The sequence below is a fragment of the Trachemys scripta genome, chromosome 1 (assembly GCF_013100865.1).
Source record: "Trachemys scripta elegans isolate TJP31775 chromosome 1, CAS_Tse_1.0, whole genome shotgun sequence".
Lineage (NCBI taxonomy): Eukaryota > Metazoa > Chordata > Testudines > Emydidae > Trachemys > Trachemys scripta.
The window spans coordinates 79205148-79228115 of NC_048298.1; the positions used below are offsets into that span (position 1 = coordinate 79205148).

Consider the following 22968-nt stretch of genomic DNA (forward strand, 5'->3'; position numbering starts at 1 on the left):
GAGACAGAGACAGTTTTTGAGTCCCTTAAATAGGAAAGAAGCCCTTTTCTGCTAATGAACATGAATGTTTTAATTTTCAAAAGTGACTAGTGATTTTTGGTGCACAACGTGAAGCATCTCATTTTCAGAAAGTGCTGACTATCCCTCTGAAAAGCAGGTCCCTTTAAGCCATTTCAAGTTGAGCACCCAAAAATCACTAGTCACTTTTGACCATTTAAATCCATAGGTCAAATTTATCCCTGGGCCAACTGCATTGACTTAGAGTTATATTAAATTCCATTGACTTTAGTAAATGCAGTTACACAAGAACTGAACATGTCACCATATAGTAAATACAAATAATGATTTAAAAGAGCTTTGTGACATCAATGAATAGTGGTCAGGGATTTGTTTTTCAGTCCTATTCTTAAACAGCACCTGGTTTTCAACAAGAGATAATAATTAATTAAAAAGGGATATGAAGTACATGAGGTTAAATTGGGAACATTCCGTTTGAGAATGGAGATTTCTTTTCTGATTGTGTTCTTTCTAACTGATAACAGCTAGAGATCTGCATGCTGTAGCTAAAGGATGCAACAACCAGTTTGTGATTATTCTCTGGAACTGGATGAAGAAACTTACCTCAAAGCAGAATGTCATCTAAACAAGAAGATTGACCCACATGAAGAGAATGTTGATTTGTCAGGAAACAGTGACTCAGAAAGTGACATCTTCCAGCCCTGCGAAACAAGGGCTATCTCAATTGGTATGGACTGTAAAATGTCACCAGTTGGCTGCATCCAGAGAAGAAGTTGCAGTGAGCCTCCAATCCTGCTAAAGGTTCCATCGAAGGAGCACGAGGAAAGCTACAGTGCAGCTTTCCAGTTTGACAGGCATGCTCCAGGCAGAATTTCCACCTCCCCAACGCTAAGGCGGTTAAGAAATAGTGTGGCCTCCGTCTCGCAAGCTTCAGGACTTCAGGAGTGCTTTGATGGCACTAGGTTGGGAAGCCAGAGGGAGCACGCTGGTTCACTACGGCATATTTGTAAAAGTCCACCTCGGTGTACTATGTACTATTCCTCTTCCTCATTTTCATTACCCTCCTGCATTCATGAAAAATTGCTGTCTTCCAAAGAAAACTCTGAAACTCCATTAGCTGCTTTGGAGACTTTTGACCTCAAATCAAAGCTACCACATCAAAAAGATCAGCTCAGCAATGGTAGTTCTGAGCCAGTGTTTCAAAAAGTGTGGACGGTCAACACTGCTACCTTGCCTGGGAGAGAACAAGTTTCCCAGCTTAACACTACTCAGCAGGCATGTGCTCAGGTAACATGAGCTAGAATGGAATATTCCGTCCCCTTTTTCAGCTCTGTATGCTTGAATTATATCTCAAAGTAAATTATGGGCAAACTAAACCAGGGCCTGTCCGATTTAACCACAGCCTGACCTGGGTCCCATTGCTTAAATAGACCAATATCTATGTTAGTTAGGAAGGAAGGTTTCTCCTTCACAATTGGTGACTAAGGCCCTGAATTAGCAAAACACTTCAGTAAATGATTAACTTTAAGCATGGAATAAATTGCCTAGGGAGGTTGTGGAATCTCCATCATAGAGGATTTTTAAGAGCAGGTTGGACAAATACCTGTCAGGGATGGTCTAGATAATACTTAGTCCTGCCTTGAGTGCAGGGGACAGGACTAGATGACCTCTTGAGGTCCCTTCCAGTTCTTTGATTCTATGATTCTATGTGAGTCAGTCCAGCCCCATTCCACAAAGCACTTAAGCACATGCTTTGCTGAATAAAGGTGGACTTAAGCATGTGTTTAAATGCTGTACTGAATCAGGGCCCAAAGCATATTTTTTATTTAAATCTAAATAGTTTTACTTTATATTTTCCCTCAAAAATAGAAAGATATTATTGCTATCAAATAAGTTCTGGCCCCATTGCCTCATAAACACCTTTCAGGAAATAATCAATTAGACCCATATTTGAGTCTGGAATCATATTTCCATAGGAAACTGACGCTCCTTAAAAAAGACTAGATTATTTTCTTTCATAACAAGTAACAACAATTTCTCACTTTCTTTCAGAAAGAGGAACTACTTATATCAAGGTACGTAAGTATTTGTTTTAGCTTATTCTAAGCTGAAATCCATTATTCTTTTAAATTTAGTCCAATTAGTGGAACGCTCACTGTACACACATGCATGGAAAACTCACATTTAAATTACAGGATGACTGGTTAGTTTATACTGAAGCTTGTTAATGAGATTTATTTGAGAGGCCCTCTCTCTGGCATGCCCTGATATGTTTGCACAATGTTTTAGTTGGACTGTCTGGATCAGCTACACAATAGGTTTGAATTGCTAAGCAGGTCTAGCCATTTGGATTAACTAGTGTCAGATTTCATCTGCTGAAGAACGTAAAACATCCCAAAATCTTGAGTGACTTTTTTTCTAACATAGCTTTGGAGAATAACTACCAGAACAGCTCTGTATTGTTATCACAAGAGAATCAGATTGAGGATTATTGCTGGGTGAAGCGATTGTTAACCCTCCAGACCAAAACAAATACTTGGATTCTCTTCTTTGAAGAGTTAGCACAGCAGCTTGCTGACATGATATGGAGTTGTAAAGTGCAGTTTGCTGTAACCGATCTCACTAAGCTCTTAGAAGATTTGAGTGAATACCACAAAGAATTTTCAGGGAATATTCACTTGAATTTCAAACTGAATTTGCTTCAGCCACACTTATACTCCTTTTGTGTCTCCTTTCTGTAAATATTTGCGCACCTGAATTTTACGTACACAACAAACAAAAATAGCAACAAGAATAGGGTGACCAGATGTCCCGTTTTTAAAGGGACAGTCCCATTTTGGGGGGACTTTTTCATATATAGGCGCCTATTACCCCCACCTCCTGTCCTGTTTTCTCACAGTTGCTACTGGTCACCCTAAACAAGAACATAAAACAAAATAAGCACCAAGAGCACATCCCTACATATCAGTTCCTTGTTTCCTGGTGTTATAATCATTTTAATGAACAGTACCTTGAAAATTTTAGGTGGGATACATGGAAGGTGCAGGACCAGTAAGACTGTTAATGCTAGGTTGGTGATGCTTCTAGATGGCCAGAAACTAAACTAAACAGCAGGAATAGCCTCACAAACAACATTCAAGTGATGAGTTCATGACTACATTTTAATAGGACTTACATTAGAGTCCTGCCAATACCTAAGGGAGTGAGTGAATGTCAAAAGTGGAGGTGAATTTGTTCAATGCCGCACATGGGAAGGAAATTCCTAAGACATGTTTCAGTGTGCATGTGCATGTGTTTAAAAGCACATGGCTCATGGGTGGGCCAATTCCCCACATTTTCTGATTTGCTGTAAATCCCAACCCATATTTCAGTCTTTGGAGCTTTCAGCAAATAGCAGACTAACAGTTACTATGGGAATAGCCATTCTGATCAGTCTGTGTCAGAGCAACACTGCATAGATACAGGCCCATTAATAGCATGAATGTTTGTATGAGCCAGAGATATAGTTCTGCTAAAATCTATCTGCTAGTGGGTAGATCTGAAAACTTCTGATGATTGAATTGGACAAAAGTTTAGTACTCACTACTCAGAGCTTCAGCTGGGGTAATTTAGTTGATTTCATTGGAGCTGTATTAATTTACACCATATGAGAATCTGGCTCTCCAAGTGTATCTGAATTACATCCAGTCTCATCTGGACCTGTTTAATCAAGAAATCAGAGTGGAAACCTTACAGAATGAGTCGTATACTCATGGATAGGAAATACTGTGAGAATATTTTATGATTTTGATGGTACATCATTATCTCTACTCCTCATTCTGGCCAAAATTAAGATATGTAGACTGTAAGGAAAAAAAAAGTTAGTGTTTTCTTTTGTTTTAAACAAAATTTTGAAGTTCAGTAATCGGATTTGGTTCAAGTTCTCAGCAAAGCATTTATTCAACTGATTTTATCCAAATCAGTTAATTCAACCCTAATCTCTGGGTATCACAGCCAGAAGAAACGCTAGTGGAACATCAGAGAATTCTTCAGTTAGAAGATTGCTGTGAGGGCTGGCTGTACACCCTTAGCACTACTTCACAGATCAGTCAGAAGAGCCTATCGGGCAGAGACGTATCCCTGCACCTGCAATCCTAATGGACTTGCCTTTTCCTCTCAGTTTACTATGAATTCATCTTCACCCTACCCCATTCCATTGACATGCTGAGGAATTTACTACCCAAATGATCACTCCTCCCTCTCCCCCCTCCCAAGAGACGCGCCTCTCATTCTCAAGTGTAAACAGGACAGTCCATTTTCAGTGGGATATGGGACACAGGCCAGTCCATTTTTGAAATCCTGTTCATTCCCTTGTGCCCTCCAAATGAACTTCCTTATAATATTGTTGGAGTATGCCATGTTCTAATTTAGTGCTGCACACATCCTACAATGCTGATCTTTGTGATCTAATTGTTTTTATTCTTACATAAATTAGATTTATTCTAATAACAGCTTTGAAAGCATTTTTAAAATCAAATATGGTGCACGATATAGGTCACGTATTCCCTGTCACATCTGAGATGTATTACAGGTGTAGTTAAGAGAAAATTAGGAACACATCAAAGTGCACACCTTAAAAACATACCACGTGAAGTTTCATTCCATTGCTAGGAGAAATTGTACATAGTGTATGTTTGATTTTTCCAGATCCTGATTTACTTAAAGGTTTTTAATCATGTTCTATAACTTTGTAATACAAACCGTTGACATTGTGTTGTTTCACTGGCAAACCAGATTTAAAGGAAGAATTATTGCACAAATATTTGCAACCCTTGTTGCGCTTCAGTTCATCTCTATGGTAAACACAATCCTTTCATTCAAGCACTTAAGCATGAAATTCTTCCCCTCCTCCCAAGAAAAAAAAAAATCCTGAAGAAAATGCACACCTACAAACACTCTGTAGGCAGAAAATAATGGTGAAATGCTGCATTTCTATGTAGAGAACTCCAACTCCAGTAATTCAGTTGCGCAAGATTGCAGCTTTTTTCCTTTAGTAAAACCAACAAAAGAACCCAATATAAACTTTGGCTCAGATGGTCACAGATTTATACATCTACGTGTGCATGCATGATTTAGGCATGCAAGTCACTGATGCATACATCCAAGTTGGGGTTGCCCGCCTATGTGTACGGTAGACATACACACGTGTATCCTCAGCTTGCATATCCATGTAGGAGATTTGCACACCTAAATGATGAGCTCAGTTAGGTGCACGTGTCTTTGAAAATGAAGAACTTTATCCTGATTTTTTATTATGCTACCGTTTAATTTGATTACCAAGAATGACAAAGCGCTACTGGTTGTTTGTCATCACTGTTGTCAATAACCTAGCATTCAGAGTCAAAACTGACTATCATTAGCTACTTTTTAAGATCAGTAACAGAATTTTATAAATTGGTATCATGAATCCAAGCTGATGGAAATCTGCCAATCTTTACAGTTTAGCCGTTATACCACATGAAGTTGTTTATTGCCCATTATGCTGCAGCAGCTGGCTTGTACTGTAAAATAAGTGTCTTCAAGGTTACCGTGACTAGAATTAGAAGTCGTTTCAGAAGCAGTTTTAAAACTGGGCTCTAGGACCATGCCTGTTATTTAACATTTGCAATGTAGTAGGATGTCGAGAGTCCAGTCAGGGCACTGTGCTAGGCATTGTGTTCATAGCCACATGACAAAAGGTCCCAGTTCAAAGAGTTTACAATCTAAGTATTAGTTTTGGATTACATGAAAAATAAATCTCGGAGCCTCACTATAAACCCAAACATTAACAATACATTTGAAAATGAAATTCAGTCAAATACATATACTTACATTTAAATTAACAACTCCCACTTCCCCTGGCATCAGCTCTAACAAAAAATGGAATAGCCTTCTGTTAGTAACAACAGTTGGAAAGAGCTGCTTGCCTTACACCAGCAAGCATGTTAAGGCATATTATACTGCAAATTAAGAGTGTTAGAAAATGTTTGAGTAATTACCAAATTTGACTGAACACTATCTAGAGATTTATGAACATGAAAACATCGCAAAACAGCCAAAAGGAAGTGAAATATACAAAAGTATACTCAAACTTTTTAAAAATCCCATGAAATTCTTTTCTGATTTTCTAGCTTTTTTTTTAAATCAGCGGAGTTACATCAAAGATTAAATCAGCCCTCTTTATCAATGCAGCCCAAAGGCACCTACATCCATGTGTGGACTTAGTTAACATCCCAGTGTGCTGCTATCCTATTCTTTATTCAAGCACTCTCTTGTAGGGGCTTCAAAGTGAATCACTGAATGCATTTAAACGCTTCTGCAAGAACTTTAACCTTTTGTTTCTCCGCTCTTAAATGTTCAATCCCTGGACTTGGTCGTAAACTCTATGGGTATCTTACTAGACAAGATTCTTTATTCTTTTATTAAATGCTCCTTTTGGCTAATTTATAGGCATCTTTTTACCCGTTACCTATTAATACGGTATACAGTCATTCAGTGGGACTGTGTAAGACCCGATACATTATAAAGAAAACATGCTGCAGGACTCCATTTTATTTTAATCCATTGTAAAAGGAACAGTGTGGGTCATGCCTGGTGTGAGTCGCAACTGCGAATGCCACATTCAGGGCAAACTGATAAAAAATAGGACAAATATACCCCAAACTGTTGGTTATTCTAACATTAGAGTTCACCAAGCCAGTAAAAGTGAGTTCCTGTATCACCACACTGCTTAACAAGAAAGTAAGAACATAGCGTCCTTAGGCAATCCAGCCCCTCCCACCATTCAGATATCAAGTCTTTTTGATGAGAGGTTCCTGAAAACCAGAGTCATCATATTTAAGGTTCTTCTAATTCCAAAGGATCAGCCACTCCCCCAAGTCAATACATATTCTTTAGATCTTACCAAATATCATGCTGTAGCCAGTTCCTTTAATAACTAAAAACTAAAGATTTATTAATATAAAAAGAAAAGAAGAGAGTTATTAATTGGTTAAAGGAATCATACACATTACAATTGATTTCACAGTTTGCAGGTGAGAATAATAGCAGTGATGTTAAATCTGCTAGCTTGCAATAAGTCGCTCTCATTCACCATTAGATTGGGGGTCCTCAGTCCATTGTTCAAAGCTTTCCTTTGTTAGAAATCACATCCAGAGATGTGGAGCAGGAATGAAGACAAAGCAGTCATGTCACAGCTTGCAGTTTATAGCTCAGCCCATGTGCATGGAAAGTTACTGGCCAACATGGGGTCCAGGGTCACGTGAGCATGGAAGAAGGTCACATGATACTGGTAAAAGATGGAGTCTTAGATCACATGTCCTTACATACCTTGCTGAGTCATCAAATGTTTTCAGGAGGGTTCCTGGAATAGTTGATTGTTCTTCAGGCTGGCTAGTGTTGATGAATATCTGTCTGGGGATATCACCCAGGAGCACAACACATATTTGAGATAAGAATATTTTCTATGTATTTGTAACTTCAGATACAAAGATGATACATGCATATAAACAGGATTATCAAATTTTGCAGATTACAACTTCTGCATTTATACCTTACATAACATACTTTGTATCAGATTTAGTGCAACTGTGCAACAGTGGTGACACATTGGTGATAATACATTAGTGTACACCTGGTTATCATTCTTTTTACATAGCATCACAAGTAGTGGGGGAAATTATTACAGCACTGTATATTTTAATGCTTTGTCTTTTGAGACTTCTTAGGATGTGTCTGGCATGCCGGTTGTTTTAGGAGTGACAATGTTAGTGCCAGCAAGAGAGAGCAGGGCGTTTTCCTCATGGGGTCCAGTTTTCTGCTCATTAAATTATTGATTTTTTTAATGTATTATAGAGCCCAAGTGTGCTTTTGGGGTTTTTTGCTTGCTGTTGCTTATTATTAGCAATAAGCACAAAATAAATCACCTATGTAATAATATTAGGAGAGGCTCTGAAGTTTTTTCTTTTGTAGTTCATGTAGATCAGCAGAACGCAGACGTAGCTCTGTGGTGGTAAGCTTGCCCGGACTTGAAGTGTTCCCTGGAGACCTCCTAGTGTCAGACGATGCTGCTGACTACCTGCAACGCTCATCATTGCTGTTAAATGCAGGTCAAGTACAGGGTGGGTTTTGATTCTTTTAAACCAGTCATAAATTTATATTTAAAAAAAAAGTTAAATTATACTTGAGGCATAAACCAACACCCCTCAGGATTCAGACATTCAGAGTTGAAACTGCCAGGTGTGAATATGAAAATTCACTGTGGATTTACTCTTATCAATCTTCTTTGCTGATCAGCTGTATAATACAGTTGATCAGTGACTTCTGCCTACAGTGGTACTGGTGTTTAGCATCATCGTTAGTTTATAAGCCACGTACTCCAAAAGAAATTCTATGAGATAAATAAGGTGAGTCAAACTATAGATATCAGAGGCTTAATATTCCTATTGCTTGACACTTCGCCGCTTTTCTCAATCCCAGGCGAATATAGATTTTTTTTTTAGGGCTAATCTACACTACTGTACTACATTGGCACAGCTGCACCTCTGTAGCGCATCTGCTGAAGACGCACTATAGGAGAACGCTCTCCCGTCGGCATAATTACTCCACCTCAATGAGAGGCAGAAGCTCTGTTGGCAGGAGAGCATCTCCCACCGACTTCGCACTGGTGGGGACAAGGCGTAGGTCCGTGTAACTTGTGTCACTCTGGGGGTGGCTTTTTCACAATCCTGAGCGACGTAAGTTATATCAACTTAAGCAACAGTGTAGACAAATCCTTAGGTTCTTCAGCCATTAAAAAGGTCAGGAATTAGGATAGGTGTAGTAAGCTATTAAGGGCTACCAAATGATGCACAGTCCTATGGGATATTATTTTGGAACTATTAAATTGACAGTTGTCTAAATCATGATTTTAAAATGTGGTTTTGAACTTCAATTTTAATACAATGATACTTAAGCACATGCGTTCATGAATCAGGGCCTAAGTTATTAGGATTTGTTTACATGGGGAAATTTACTGGTATAACTATACCAATATAATTATTCTGGAATAAGAGAGAGAGTGTCCACATGGGAAGTTATACCGGTATAACTATAGCGGTATAATTAGGCTGGAAAACTTATCTATGGGTATGTCTACACTACCCACCAGATCGGCGGGCAGTGATCGATCCAGCAGGGGTCAATTTATCGCGTCTAGTCTAGTCTAGACACGATAAATCGACCCCCGAGTGCTCTCCCATCAACTCCTGTACTCCAGCTCTGCGAGAGGCGCAGGCAGAGTCAACGGGGGAACATCAGCAGTTGACCTACCGCAGTGAAGACACCGTGGTAAGTAGATCTAAGTATGTCGACTTCAGCTACGTTATTCACGTAGCTGAAGTTGCGTAACTTAGATCGATTCGATTCCCCCCCCACACACAGTGTAGACCACGGCTTAGTGGACAAGACCTTAGATGCTATAATTAACAGATATGCCTAGTGTTCTTGAAAGTTGAATGATGTCATTTTAAAGAACTAACGTGAAGTCTAATTGACCATGTCATGGTAAGAAATTAACTTGCAGTCATGTAGCTGGGTTTTTAGCAGTGCTGAGCACCTGCAACTCACATTGACAATGAGAATTGTGAGCACTCAGCAACTCTGAAAATCCAGTCATTGGTACACATCACTATTGCACATGGGACCTGTTCCAAAAGCTATCAATGGGTTTAGCTCAACCTCACAAACTGCCTGTACACAGCTGTTAAATTTTAGTTAAGTATAAATTATTTCTTCTCCTTAAGAATTTTATATGTCTCCTTCAAAAAAAAGAGCCACAAAATAATATTAATGATCTTCCTTTTGTTTTTGTACCCAACAATTTATGTGTTTTAATTTCACCCATTAGAGTCCAAAAAACCCAGGTGGCCGTTCGCCAGAAAAGGAGCTGTGAGTATTTCACAACATAATTTTTCCTGTAATAGTTTCCCACAGATTAAAGCTGTGAAAGGCTAACTTAGTTATTCATTTTACTATCTCTGAAGAAAGGCAGAGGGCTGGTGAAATCAAAAATAAATGCCTCAATTCAGCCAGGTAATCTGTGGAGTGATCTGCCCCCTACATAGGTCTCATCCTGATTTCTAATAAATATAAATTGGTTTAAACCCTGAAGCGCAAGGCTTAATAACACTTCCAACATTTTTTTGTTGGCTTTAATTACAAAAATTCTAGATATTCATGCAACCGTCCAATTCCTTTTTAATCTTGTAAAGTTCTTGCTTTCCTATGGCCACGTGTCATTGAGGCCAAGAAATTAACAACGGGACTACTCAAATACTTAAAGTTAAGTACCTGTTAAAGTATCCTACTGTATTGGAGTCAAAAATCACTTTATCAATGATGTTAACTGAAGGAAACATGCTGCAATGAAACAAATTTGATGTGTTGAACTAATACTATTTACCAATAGTTGAAGACCCCTACTAAGAACAAAGCCAGCCTAACCCTGTCTCTAAGGTCCCACTCTTACAATACAATCTGCTAGCACAGACCTTGTTCCTGATCCATTTGTGTATATAAAATTTCTCAAGTGTCTCTGAATGAAATAATATGTGAATTTGTACTGAAAGGATCTGCTGTTTCCACTTGTAGATGTATATGGGGTCATTGAAAGTTAGTCACCTGCCTATGCGCAATTAGGTCTTGGAGGTTTTTTTATTTTATTTATTGTCAATGAGTAATTTTGAAAAATATTAGTCACAAAATCAAAATGATCTTCTGAGGAAACCAAAGATGTTTAAAGTAAGTGCTTTAACTTTAATCAAAGATTTAAAATTAACCTACTGCTCCTTTAGGCACTCAGTCAGTACAGTGATCAGGGCTATAAGTACCTACGTAGCTAGACTGATGGGTAAGATTAAATTAATAGTTTACTGTCAGAGTTCCCTCCCCACTCTGAACTCTGGGGTACAGATGTGGGCACCCTCATGAAAGAGCCCCTAAACTTATATTCCACCAGCTTAGGTTAAAAACTTCCCCAAGGCAAAATTCCTTGTCCTTCGACAGTATCGCTGCCATCACCAAGCGAGTTAGACAAAGATTCAGGAAAAGGACCACTTGGAGTTCCTGTTTCCCCAAAAGATCTCCCCAAGCCCCTTCACAGCCTTTCCTGGGGAGGCTTGAGAATAATATACCAACCAAATAGGTAACCAAGGTAAGCACAGACCAGACCCTGGGGTTTTTAGGACACTAAAAACCCAATCAGATTCTTAAAAACAGAACTTCATTATAAAGAAAAAAGTAAAAGAAGCACTTCTGTAAAATCAGGATGGAAAGTAATTTTACAGGGCAATAAGATTTAAAACACAGAGAATTCCCCTCTTGGCAAAACTTTAAAGTTACACAAAAACAGGAATAAACCTCCCTCTTAGCATAGGGAAAATTCACAAGCTAAAACAAAAGATAATATAACGCATTTCCTTGCTATTACCGGTACTTACTATTTCTGTAATATTAGATGTATCTTTGCGGACCCCCTGAAACCTGTGTGCAGCCCCTGAGTTGAGAACTGCTTATCTAGTCTAACTCCTGCCAAGATGCAGGATTTGTTGTGTCTACCATCCAAGACAGATGGCTCTCCAGCCTCCTTTTGAAAATCTCCCAAGCCCGTCTGTTCCATTGTCCTGCTGCTCTTACAGTTAGGAAGTTTTTTCCTGAGATTTAATCTAAATCTGCTCTGCTGTAGTTTGAACCCATTGCCTCTTGTCCTGCCCTCTGTGGCAGGAGAGAACAACTTTTCTCCATTTTATTACTATTTATTTACACACACATGGACTAGGATCTAGGCTAAGGTGATTAACTTTTGAGCCATGTCTTCATAGAATCATAGAATATCAGGATCGGAAGGGACTTCAGGATGTCATCTAGTCCAACCCCCGGCTCAAAGCAGGACCAATCCCCAGACAGATTTTTGCCCCAGATCCCTAAGTAGGCCCTTCAAGGATTGAACTCACAACCCTGGGTTTAGCAGGCCAATGCTCAAACCACTGAGCTATCCCTCCCCCCAAACTAGTGCTCCAGGTGAGGTTTGAACTTACAACCTCAGCATCACTCCACCCAGCACAGCTCTATAAATACCCTGCGCTAACCCATTGCACCACTGGAGCTAGCAGTTGCTTCTCATTTTGTTCTCCCTGCATGAGCACAAACATTCCTGTTTACTTGTCAATTTAGACCTCAGTTCAGCAGGGCAATTAAGCATGTGCTTAAATCCCATTGGCATAAGTGGGATTTAAGAAATTAGGACAAAGCAATGAAACAAGTGCAGACAATTTTCAGAGTGGCTTTTTCAATAAATAAATCAATGATACTTCATTTGAAAAACTTCTGAAGTATTCTCCACTCCTCCCCGCCATCCACCACCCAAATACCAATGGGGAGTAAAAATTCTTCCTGTAGCTCCAATACCAGATGCTACCAAACTGTTTAAAATAAATATTTCTGAATATATGGCTTGCATTATTAAACCAGGAAAATGATGAGGATCCCATATTTTCTGTACTGTTTCAGTATGTGCATATATTTGTTCACATAAATAAATGACTAAACTATGAAAATGTTTTTCCATAGGAGATACAATTTCTGTATCCTTGTTTATATCAGCTCATTGTCCCATTTTGTTTCTTTAGTAGCAATACAGTAGTTACCATAACATGCACTTTCTTTGGTTTCAGATGGTAATAAATGGTCTATATAATTATTCTCATTAGTGACTCCACTGTAGGAGGTTCAAACCAAATTCAGATTCCTATGCTGCTGTGGTAGCTAATGAGGCTTCAAACTTGTTTGCTCCCTCAGAGCAGTAAAAGCACTATAGAAATCTGTCATATTTATTGTTATTAAATCACACATACACGGTAAATGTACTTCTCTGTCTAGGGTAAAGTTGAACTCTAAGGGAAAGCTGATTTCTGTTACACCACTGTAGATGCAGATTGAAACTTTATTTGAACAGGTCAATAATCACGTAAAAAAAAAAAAAAAAAAGACCACCTTAATTTCCTTTCTAGGTTGCCAACCACAACTAAACTATTAAAAAATTGTAAATACTTTACATTTATTTTACTTTTATCTGCTTAGGTTTTTTATTTATTCATTGGTTTCCTGGCAGCTTGGATAATGAAAATAGATGAGTAAATTTCACTTTTAGTTAGTCAATTTCACCTTCCTGTTCTCATAATTAAGGATGAGTGAGCAATTTGCACTGAATGATGTCTTTCTTTTTCTGTTAACTAAATTCTCAGTTGTATTTGTCAAAGTTATTCACAAGTTTCTTGACAAATATTTCCATCTCCAATCAAATAGCATATGAGAGTTCGTTGCAAATATTAGGTATTTTAACTTCAAAATCATAAGAATATAAGAACGGCCATACTGAGTCAGACCAAAGGTCCACCCAGCCCAGTATACTATCTACTGACAGTGACCAATGCCAGGTCCCCAGAGGGAGTGACCCTAACAGGTTCTCTCCTGCCATCCATCTCACCCTCGGACAAACAGAGGGTAGGGACACCATTCCTTACCCATCCTGGCTAATAGCCATTAATGGACTTAACCTCCATGAATTTATTCAGTTCTGTTTTAAACCCTGTTATAGTCCTCGCCTTCACAACCTCCTCAGGCAAGGAGTTCCACAGGTTGACTGTGCGCTGTGTGAAGAACTTCCTTTTATTTGTTTTAAACCTGTTGCCCATTAATTTCATTTGGTGGCCCATAGTTCTTATATTATGGGAACAAGTAAATAATTTTCCTTATTCACTTTCACTTTATAATCCTTACAGTTATAGGTGCCAATCCTGCAAACACTAATGCATATATAGCTTAACCTAGGAGTGGTCTGCTTGAGTTCAATACCTTAGTAAAAACTGTGAAACGGATATCTGTTGCATTCTGTAATCTTAATGGTTGAAAGCCAATTTTCTAGATCTGATATTTGCTTTTGTTTGTTTTTACTTTGTTTAAAGGTAAATAAATTATTCACATGTTAATTCTTTAAAGGCATAAATAATTGGCTACATTATTATGGTTTTAGTCTGCCAGGACCACACCACTAACATTTGGCTCTTTTTGAATGGGACTATTTGCATGTTGAAAGTTAAGCATGTGCATAAGTATTTGTTGGATTGTAACCTGAGACTGAGAATTTTGAGGTTCAAATATTTAAAATTTGCAACAAACTCAAACAAGCTATTCAAATTGCAAGAAACATTTGTTATTAATTTTGATATTCACTCAAAAGTGAGTTCACTGGGATTATTCATGGACATAAAAGTTAAGCACATGCCTACGTGTTTGCAGGATCAGTGCCTTAATTAGAAAATGCACGTAATATTGTTTCTGCTCACTGATAGAACATCTTATGGAACTGACCATCACAGATCAAACTGTGAATTTCAAATATTATAATGAAATACACATTTCAAAAGGTGCTTTTGGCAAATATTCCAGCATTCACCTTAAAATTCATTTTGAGAGTATTAAGTACAAGCCTCCAAATGGTCTCTGAAAGCCAATATGAAACACAGTCTAGTCAACATTCACTTTGAAACTCTAAAATATTTGTGGCACTAAGCATAATGCTGTGAGGTTTGGTGTGCAAATGCTGCAAGCAATGTTTGTTTTTTAAATGCTTTTATTATTATTATTATTCATTTCATGGAAAAATCTCTTTTAGGGTTCATAAAATCTTATTTTTACACACACAAAAAAGCACCCTAAATGTTATGGCAAATTTGATCAGACAGTGTCACTTTAAATATGTAGTTTATTAAAATATTTTGAAAATGTTTTTACCCTCATAGATTTCCTGGTCACATATCACTGATTTTTGCATGAGCAAAGCAAGTTGAGTTTATTCCTAGATGGGTTTTGAGAATAGCTCATTATCACTTGTGATATTCTGGGTTAGCAACAGTCAAAGACTACCACACTGTACAACTCAATCTCATTGTGCCAAAGAGCCACCTTGACATTGGCTCCTATCCATATCCAATATGTAGAAGCAAATGACAGCGTCGCATCTACACTCCTTTCACTGGCTATGTGTACGTGGGTTGGCAAAGAAACCAAACATTAGGGTGAGGTCCTTGCAGATTAAAACAAAATTACTGAAGCTAATAAGCATATTATTTACCTCTTTAAATTATAACATATAGAATTTATCTTTTAACAGAGTAAAGACAAACAAAAGCAAATGTCTGATCTGAAAAACTGTCTTTCAACCATTAAGATCACAGACTGCAGCGGATACGAGTTTCACAGTTTTAAGGTACTGCAATACTCTGTATATTACACTGATAGTCCTCTCCAATGGACTCAAAACTATTTTCCCTTCTTTGTGTCCCTTTTAAAATTAATCTTTTCCATGCCAGAAATCGACATAGGCAATCTACATGCAGAATCTGTATATAAATTTAGGGTACAATTGTTACAACAGAAGATGGTTAGTCTTGTGGTTAAGACAGAAGTCTAGGAGTCAGGCAATTCGGGATTTATGCCCAGGTCTGCCAGGCTTCATGTGCCCGTGGTCACTTAGGGTATGTCTACACTGCAGCTCAGAACATGCCTCCTGGCCTCGGGAGAGAGTCACACTAGCTTCGCTCAAGCTAGCCCCCTAAAAATAGCAGTGTGGATGTTGCACCTTGGAAGTGGCTCAGGCTAACTCCCCGAGTTCAAGCCGCCTGAGCTGGTGGGTCAGAGTTCGGCGGACTAGCCCGAACCCCTCCCATGCTGCAGTGACCACACTGCAATTGTTAGTGTGCTGGCTCAAGCAAAGCTAACTCGAGTGTCTCCCTCCACACGGGGAGGCTCTCTCCCAGCTGCAGTGTAGATACTCTGTGAAGGTCTCTGTTCCTTGATTTCACCATCTGAAAAACAGATATAATAATACACCTCTGCTTTGGAGGGATGATGTGAGGTTAAATTCAATAACGTTTGCAAACCGCCCTGATCCTTGGATGGAAGGTGCTATTATTATTTTGCACTACTATTATTATATATATGATTTGTAATACTCAAGAGTAAAATGTCAAGATTTTTATTTTTTAACTATTAAACATCCAACCAAAGGCTGAGAACTGTTGTTATCCAGGCCAGGTTTACTTGGTTCTTCCACAGCACAGGGGGCTGCACTTGATGACGTCTCGAAGCCTTTCATTTCTCTGATTCTATTATTTATATTGTATTTTAATACATCGCATAAAGATTGCAGCAGTTTATGAATCAGTCAGCTATTTTGCATGAAATGTGTAAGGTTTTTTCCTTCCCCTGCCCCCTCCTCCAATCAACAGAATAAAACTTGGCATGAAATGATAACGACTCAACAGACTGAGGAAAAAGACACTGATGATCCATTAGAAATGAAGAAAGAAGAAGCTATGTGGGAACTTTTTACAAGTGAATGCAGTTACTTTCTGGATCGCTTACTGGTTCTCAAGATGGTAACTTTGGATTTATTTCTCCAGTAGATTAAACATGGGACTTGTCCTGCTGTCAATGGGGCAAGAAGAAAGTCATCTATAACCTCTCCTTCTTTATATCTCAATGGAAATTACTTGTACTTTTGTGCTGTACACTTTTGTGCTCCTCGTGTCTTGTTTTCTAAACCTGTTTCCACAATTCTCTGGTTTTCGTTTCATCCTGATGAAATCTTTTCCTCTGTGTACCTCTTCTCAGTGTTTTGCATCAAGCTCTCTTGATTCTGTGCGTTCTGTACTCCCAGTAGTATCAGAGGCAGGGCCGGCTCCAGGCACCAGTGTAGCAAGCAGGTGCTTGGGGCAGCCAATGGAGAGGGGCAGCACGTCCGGCTCTTTGGCGGTAAATCGGCGGCGGGTCCCTCTCTCCTTCTCGGAGAGCCGATCGCGGCTTTTTTTTTTTTTTTTTCCCCGCTCGGGGCGGCCAAAACCCTGGAGCCGGCCCTGATCAGGGGCCATTTTAGTCTGTCTTTCACTCTCTCTCAACTCTCCCTTTCAGACTCATATTGCTATACTTTCCATTATTGCTAGCCCATTTCATTTTGTACTCCTGGCTTTTAATAGCTTAGCTTGAAGAGGACTAACGGGGTTGTAACTGTGTTATCCAGACTAGAACCTGAAAATGCAAAATTCCAGTATTGCAGTAATTCTAGGATTTCAAGCTCTCCTCCCACCCTGCAGAAAAAATAAAATCAAACGTAACCTTATCCTGAGGAAAATTAGGAGCATCTTCAAAGTTGAACAAGCTGTGGTAAGATTGCATGACTGACAGTTAGGTCACGCAGTAGCCCTTCATAGGTGATAAAGGAAGATCTAACAAGAGGGTTTTCTACACACACTTCACCAGCTCTACCACTGGTTTCTCAAAGGAAGGAGGATAGGGTCCAGGGAGGAACAGCATTTTTAAAAAGTATGTTTCATGCTGAAAAGGTCATTTAGTTATAGAAAAAAATGCTCCAAAGTCAGGTGGATGAGGAAGAGCACAGAGAGCTCCATTATGGTGGTCAGAAATGGGGAGAGGGTGGTTATGGGACAGTTGGGAAAAGCCAGGATGAAAGTGTCCTGCCATCTAGAAACATTTGTTTAAAGAGTGGAAGTGGTAGAGGATCGCTGAGGAGCTCAGCTAACTGCAAGCGGTTCTCCTGCTAGGCTGGGGGGGTATTACAAGGCACGCAGACTCCATGGTGATGAGTGAGGAGTAAGAACTTGAGAGACAGACAGGTAGATACAGTAGTAGGCCCTGTGTGGCTCACAAATGATACAGCCTCCCCTCCCCCATCCCATCCCTCCCATCCCAGTTTTTAATTACCCCCCAGCAGTGAAAACAAATGTGCTTATGAAAGAGTTTGGCAACTCTCACAGTTCCATTTATTTCTTGCTGCTCTAAATATTTCTCACTATTAAATGTTCCCCTTGTTCTAATTAAGCTCAGCCGAGATTTGAGACTATGGAGCGTTTCCTCCTCAAGTGGCTTTTTTCTCAGGCTCTCAGATCATTAGTTCATGGCAGGTAGACCAATGCAGGGATAAGCATCAGCATTCACTCTCTTCACCCCTCCCCTAGCACCTTGGGCAACATCAGTAGGCATTTTATTCATGTTTTCACATAAAGCCATTTCTATTAAATAATTATATTTCTCAGCTCATTTTTAGCTGCTTTGGGGGCATTGTTTGGTAGAAATCACAGTAAGTCAGTGCAACCCCCAAAGAGCCAAGCTACAGCAACTGGTGTGTAATGTATTCAGTATTCATTCAGCGCCACTGAAATTCACCCTAAAAGAGGAGAAACTGAACAAGCCACCCAGCCTCTCAAAGCCTTGGCCCTACAGCCATTCAGTTGCTTAGTGGCACTCTTCCACCCCCCATGCTGGAGCATACAGAGCAACCTGGAGGTAGACGGAAAGAGTTGGGGTGGGCCTAGGTTAGAGGACAGGGTTCATGACCACCAGGTCTAAAGAGGCCTCAGCCCCCATTCCCGACCACAGAATAGAATAACTGCCACGATGGGGCTACGTTGCAGTCAGTGGGCTGGCTGTGTACAGAGTCTCTCACTTCAGTCACTGCATAGTTCCTGCCCCAAACCCATTATTTTTAGGCTTTGTGCAGGCCATGAAAGACTTGCTCCTAAATGGTGTGAGCCCAGCCATTTTGTAGTCTGCCAGTCAAATTACGGTTTATGAAGGATATATGGTAAATCTATCTGCCCTCTGCAAATTAATTGGTTTGTTAATGTTGAATTAATATAGATAAATAATATGGCTTTATTGTCTTTTTTAAAGATATTTGTGAATACGCTAAAATACCTGCAAAACAATGAGTTCCTCGTGGATGTGGATTTGTGGGGACTTTTTGCAAACTTGGAGGAGTTAAACCAGGTGAGGGGAAAAAAAGAAATCTCATTTAGATCAAAAGCTGAAGCATAATTAAAAAAAGAGGAACACAAAGAATTGCCAGACCCAGATTTCAGTGTCTGTATCTTGAACTTGACCCTAAGGACACTTTCCCCCTCTCTCTTTGGCAAAACAATTTGGATGAGGCATCATCAGTCCAAATGATTTCATGAACAGGCATAGAGCAATTTGAGTTTTGGTTATGGCTGTAGTCTGATCGTTTCCTGTTTTGAAGTAAATGTCAAAAGACGAGTTTGGAATTAGCTCTTTCAAATAGAGTCTTGTTAAATCATGGGTTTTGGCAGTCCTCAGTATACAAACATTAGGGCAGAACAATCACAACAGCCTGATCCATACAACAGTGAATTTCCCGTATCAAACAAGTGCATAGACATGAAGTGTTTGCTACACTATGGTCCCTTTGTGCTACTCCATAAGGACAAAGGGAACAGAAACCACCCACATCTCCCCAGCTAGGGATTCCCCAGGTGACATGTTTGTCTCGTGTGCTACTCACCCTGCAGCTTCTGGGGCAAGGTGGAGAGAAGACACATCCGGAGTGCTCTGTGCTTTGTCTATTTTCAGCTGGTGGTCAGTCCCCTTGGGGACTCTTTTCCAACGTGTGCAAGTTAAAGTAGTCCCTACACTGCTCTGACTTGTGCTGGGGCCAGGAAAAGACTCAGGGATCCTTAGTACCACCCACCCTGAGTGTAAACTCAGCAAAGCAGAAAACTTGGTCTAAGATCTCCATTTTGCAAGGACAGCATTCTCTGCAAGGCATTTTAATGCCAAGACAAGTTAGTCAAGATTGCAACTGATCATACCTGACATTCCTTCAAGCTGAAATAGTTGTTACCCGGCGTTAATGGCAAACAAAACTCTGTCCTACCTTTGACAGCATCACATAAGACAGAAGAAATTATTTCCAGACGGATTCTTTTCACTGAATACAAAATTATTGGTATAAGAGCAAATACATCACCCTGACTGAATAGGGGGTGGCATTTGGGAACAGTTTCTGACTCTGTTAGTGAATGAGCACTGCAGAAGATGATCACTAAGATCAAATGCTACTGTATTAAGAAAACAGTGCGTTGCAGTTTTCCTTCTCAAAGTTACACTTCCCATGGTCATTGACATCTCATTTTTGTTGCTCTTCTTCTACCAGCATAGAGAGTGTTTGCCCTCTATAATAAGGATTGCAAAGATTAATCAGTGTCTGCACAGTGGCTTGAACACACAGAGGGCTAAGTATTATTATTAGAGCTCTATTGGTGAGAGGCAGTATGAGCTAGTAGATACTGACAGTCAGGAGATGTTGATTTTACTCCCATCTGTGCCATTTGCTTGCTGAGTGACATTGGCCCAATCAGTTCATCTCTCTGTGTCTGTGTTTCCTCCCCCACCCAATATCTTTCTTGTCTATTTAGAGTGTAATTGCTTCAAGACAAAGCCCTGATTTTTACTTTATGCAGTGCCTAGCCCACTGGGCCTCTATATAGTCTGAGCCCTTTGATGTCACTGTATGTCGTGGGTCATGCATTCTCCATCCCCTTTTGGGATGAGGCAAACGTCTTTATAGCCCCACGGCCATTTCTGAGTGACCCCTCTGGGTCCCAGAGTAGTGCAGCCTAACAAGCAAAGTCAATATACTCACTTTCTCTATCAGGGAGGGGTGGCCTAACAGCCAGAGTCAATAGAGCTGCCCTCATGATCAGGGCTTTGCAGCTTGGTGGCCAGAGTCAATAGAACTGGTGAGACGGGCCGCAATCCCAGGGTGGGTGGCAGCCAGCGTAGGGGAACCCGGGCCCTCCCTCTCCACCGGGTCCCAGCCCAGGGCCCTGTCAGTAGCAGGGTTGCGCGCCACCAGCTCAGGGATCCAGCCAAAACACGCTGAGCTAGTCTCTGGTTCTACAACCACCTCCCCGCAAAGATTCACTGGGTTGCTTCCAACCCGCTTCTCCGTGGTTTGTCATCTCAGGGTTCCCATGGTTTCTCCTCCCTCTGTGGCATCTGGAGCCTTGGGGTCATCGGTCGCCGCCATCTGGCTAGCCTCCGCATTGTGAAGTGCCAGCGATCCTTCAGCAGAGCCTGCAGCACACCTCCTCCCTCTCCAATGGTTCGCCCTGAATGAGCAGGGCTGTTCCCTTTTACACCTGGTCTCCAACTGGAGCATGCCCAGCAGCGTCGAGGGGGCATAGCCTCCTCGGCCCAAATAGAGGAATTAATCCCTGCAATCCCAGTGTAGGGCATGCATGCCCCGTCACACCATAATACGACATCATAATGAAAATAATAATTGTTACTCCAAGAAGAGACTTATGACCTCAGTTCCCCCTGGCCTCCCTACAGAAACAACCAATAAACTAAACATCAGAATAAGCGTACATCAAGTCTTTGCCTGGCCCTATTGTGGGGTGAGACAAGGGAGGGGGTTGAATTATGTGCAGTTTACAGGATGAACACACCGGAGGGTTGATTACGATACAGTCATGATTGAGTGTTGTTTTTAATACTTTTTCCATTATCGTTTTTTTAAATCTTTGCATGTGTATATAATATTGTAACATCCATTATGGTCAAATGTGGGGAAAATGACACTGACACTCTTGCCATAAAAGAACTTTATGTTGTGAAATATTTAAAATACACCTTGCCAACATGCTAGAATGCATACTGTACCACGAGCAACTCCCCGAAAGCTAAGTAGGCCCACAAATTTGCTAAACAAACTATAGTGGTTAAAATTTAAATCCCAGCATTTTAATGTAGTTTACTATGGTACTGGAGATACAGCAGTTATTTTCAATTCTGACTCTACAGGAATACTGTAGATCCCTGATACCACTGCATGGTAAATGTAGATTTCATAGTAAATTTTTCTATGGATGTACAAGATGTGAAGATTCAGATAGAACCACTAGAATCTAAGTGAAAATATTTTTAAATAACTCAGTTTGGGAGAATGCCTTGCTTGCATTCTGGTCCCTTTGCAGTTTTAAATAAATGTTTTTCATTATCTTCAGGAAATTGAAATAAGGTTGAATATAAATTACAATCGCTTTCCAAATGAGTTTGAAGACCTCTTTAATCACATTGCAGCTACAGTGTTCTGTCACATCAGATCAGTGTACAGCATTTATTTCTGTAATTCCCAATGTTAATTTGTGTTTAATATTCACATTAATTATGTAGCTACTGTTCTAAAATAAATGTAATTGGAAAAATGTAATCTCATTTCATCATTTTTGTTAAACAGTGCTTGACAAGGCCTAAGTGGGTGTTTTTAACAGGATTGTTTTAACTTCTGATTAACTTAAGCACTTAGACCATGATTCTGAAAGGGATTGTGCCTGCTGACTTAAAGTCAGTCAATGGAGCTTCGTGCAAGTACAGGGCTCTATTGGGTATGGAGTCAGTTGCAGGATCTGGACTTTAAAAAGATTTAGTGGTAAAAATAAAGCTCAGAAGAGCAGACAAACTAATTTTTTTTTCTTTCCTTGACTAGGTGAGTCTCAGTTTTGTGACCGATTTTTTCAAAATTATAAAGGACCATGTCACTGCATCTGAATCCTCCCTGGATTTCATCTCTGTACTCACAAAGGTAACATGATCAGAAATGCTCTGTAGTAGGACTCTTAATGTAGTGAAGAAAGTTTGTGAAACTGCTTTCTTGGTCGCATTCCACTTTTACTAAAACACCTAGATCATCTACTAGGAGGAATCAAGCTGTCCAATGGGAGCTTCAGAGATACATTCACTCTTCTTTCACTCAATGGGTGAAATCCTGGCCCCGCTGAAATCAATGAGAGTTTGCCATTGACTTCACTGGGGACAAGATTTCACTCCAAATTTGTAAGTGCCTCTAACACACGTTGATACCTTAGTACATTCCTAAATATGAGGCTATGCAAAGCTGTTCCGTAGCCTAGCATTTTTTATCATCTACTTTATTTTTCCTGCAGTAAAGTCTCAACACTGCAGATGCCCATAGAATTGCTAGAGTTGTGGCAGGATTCTTTAAGAAAGTAGTTT

At 39.9% G+C, this 22968-nt stretch overlaps 1 protein-coding gene across 1 annotated transcript in view; it reads left to right on the forward strand.

The window, feature by feature from the left end:
• Positions 1–570: 570 nt before the first annotated feature.
• Positions 571–22968, forward strand: part of PLEKHG7 (pleckstrin homology and RhoGEF domain containing G7) — a 52779-nt gene continuing 30381 nt past the window's right edge. Inside the window, exons 1-8 of the mRNA XM_034769803.1 lie at positions 571–1305; positions 2071–2093; positions 8008–8144; positions 9923–9963; positions 15245–15340; positions 16362–16511; positions 18823–18918; positions 22442–22537. Coding sequence (XP_034625694.1) covers positions 571–1305; positions 2071–2093; positions 8008–8144; positions 9923–9963; positions 15245–15340; positions 16362–16511; positions 18823–18918; positions 22442–22537 — 1374 coding nt within the window. The remainder of the gene's footprint in view (positions 1306–2070; positions 2094–8007; positions 8145–9922; positions 9964–15244; positions 15341–16361; positions 16512–18822; positions 18919–22441; positions 22538–22968) is intronic.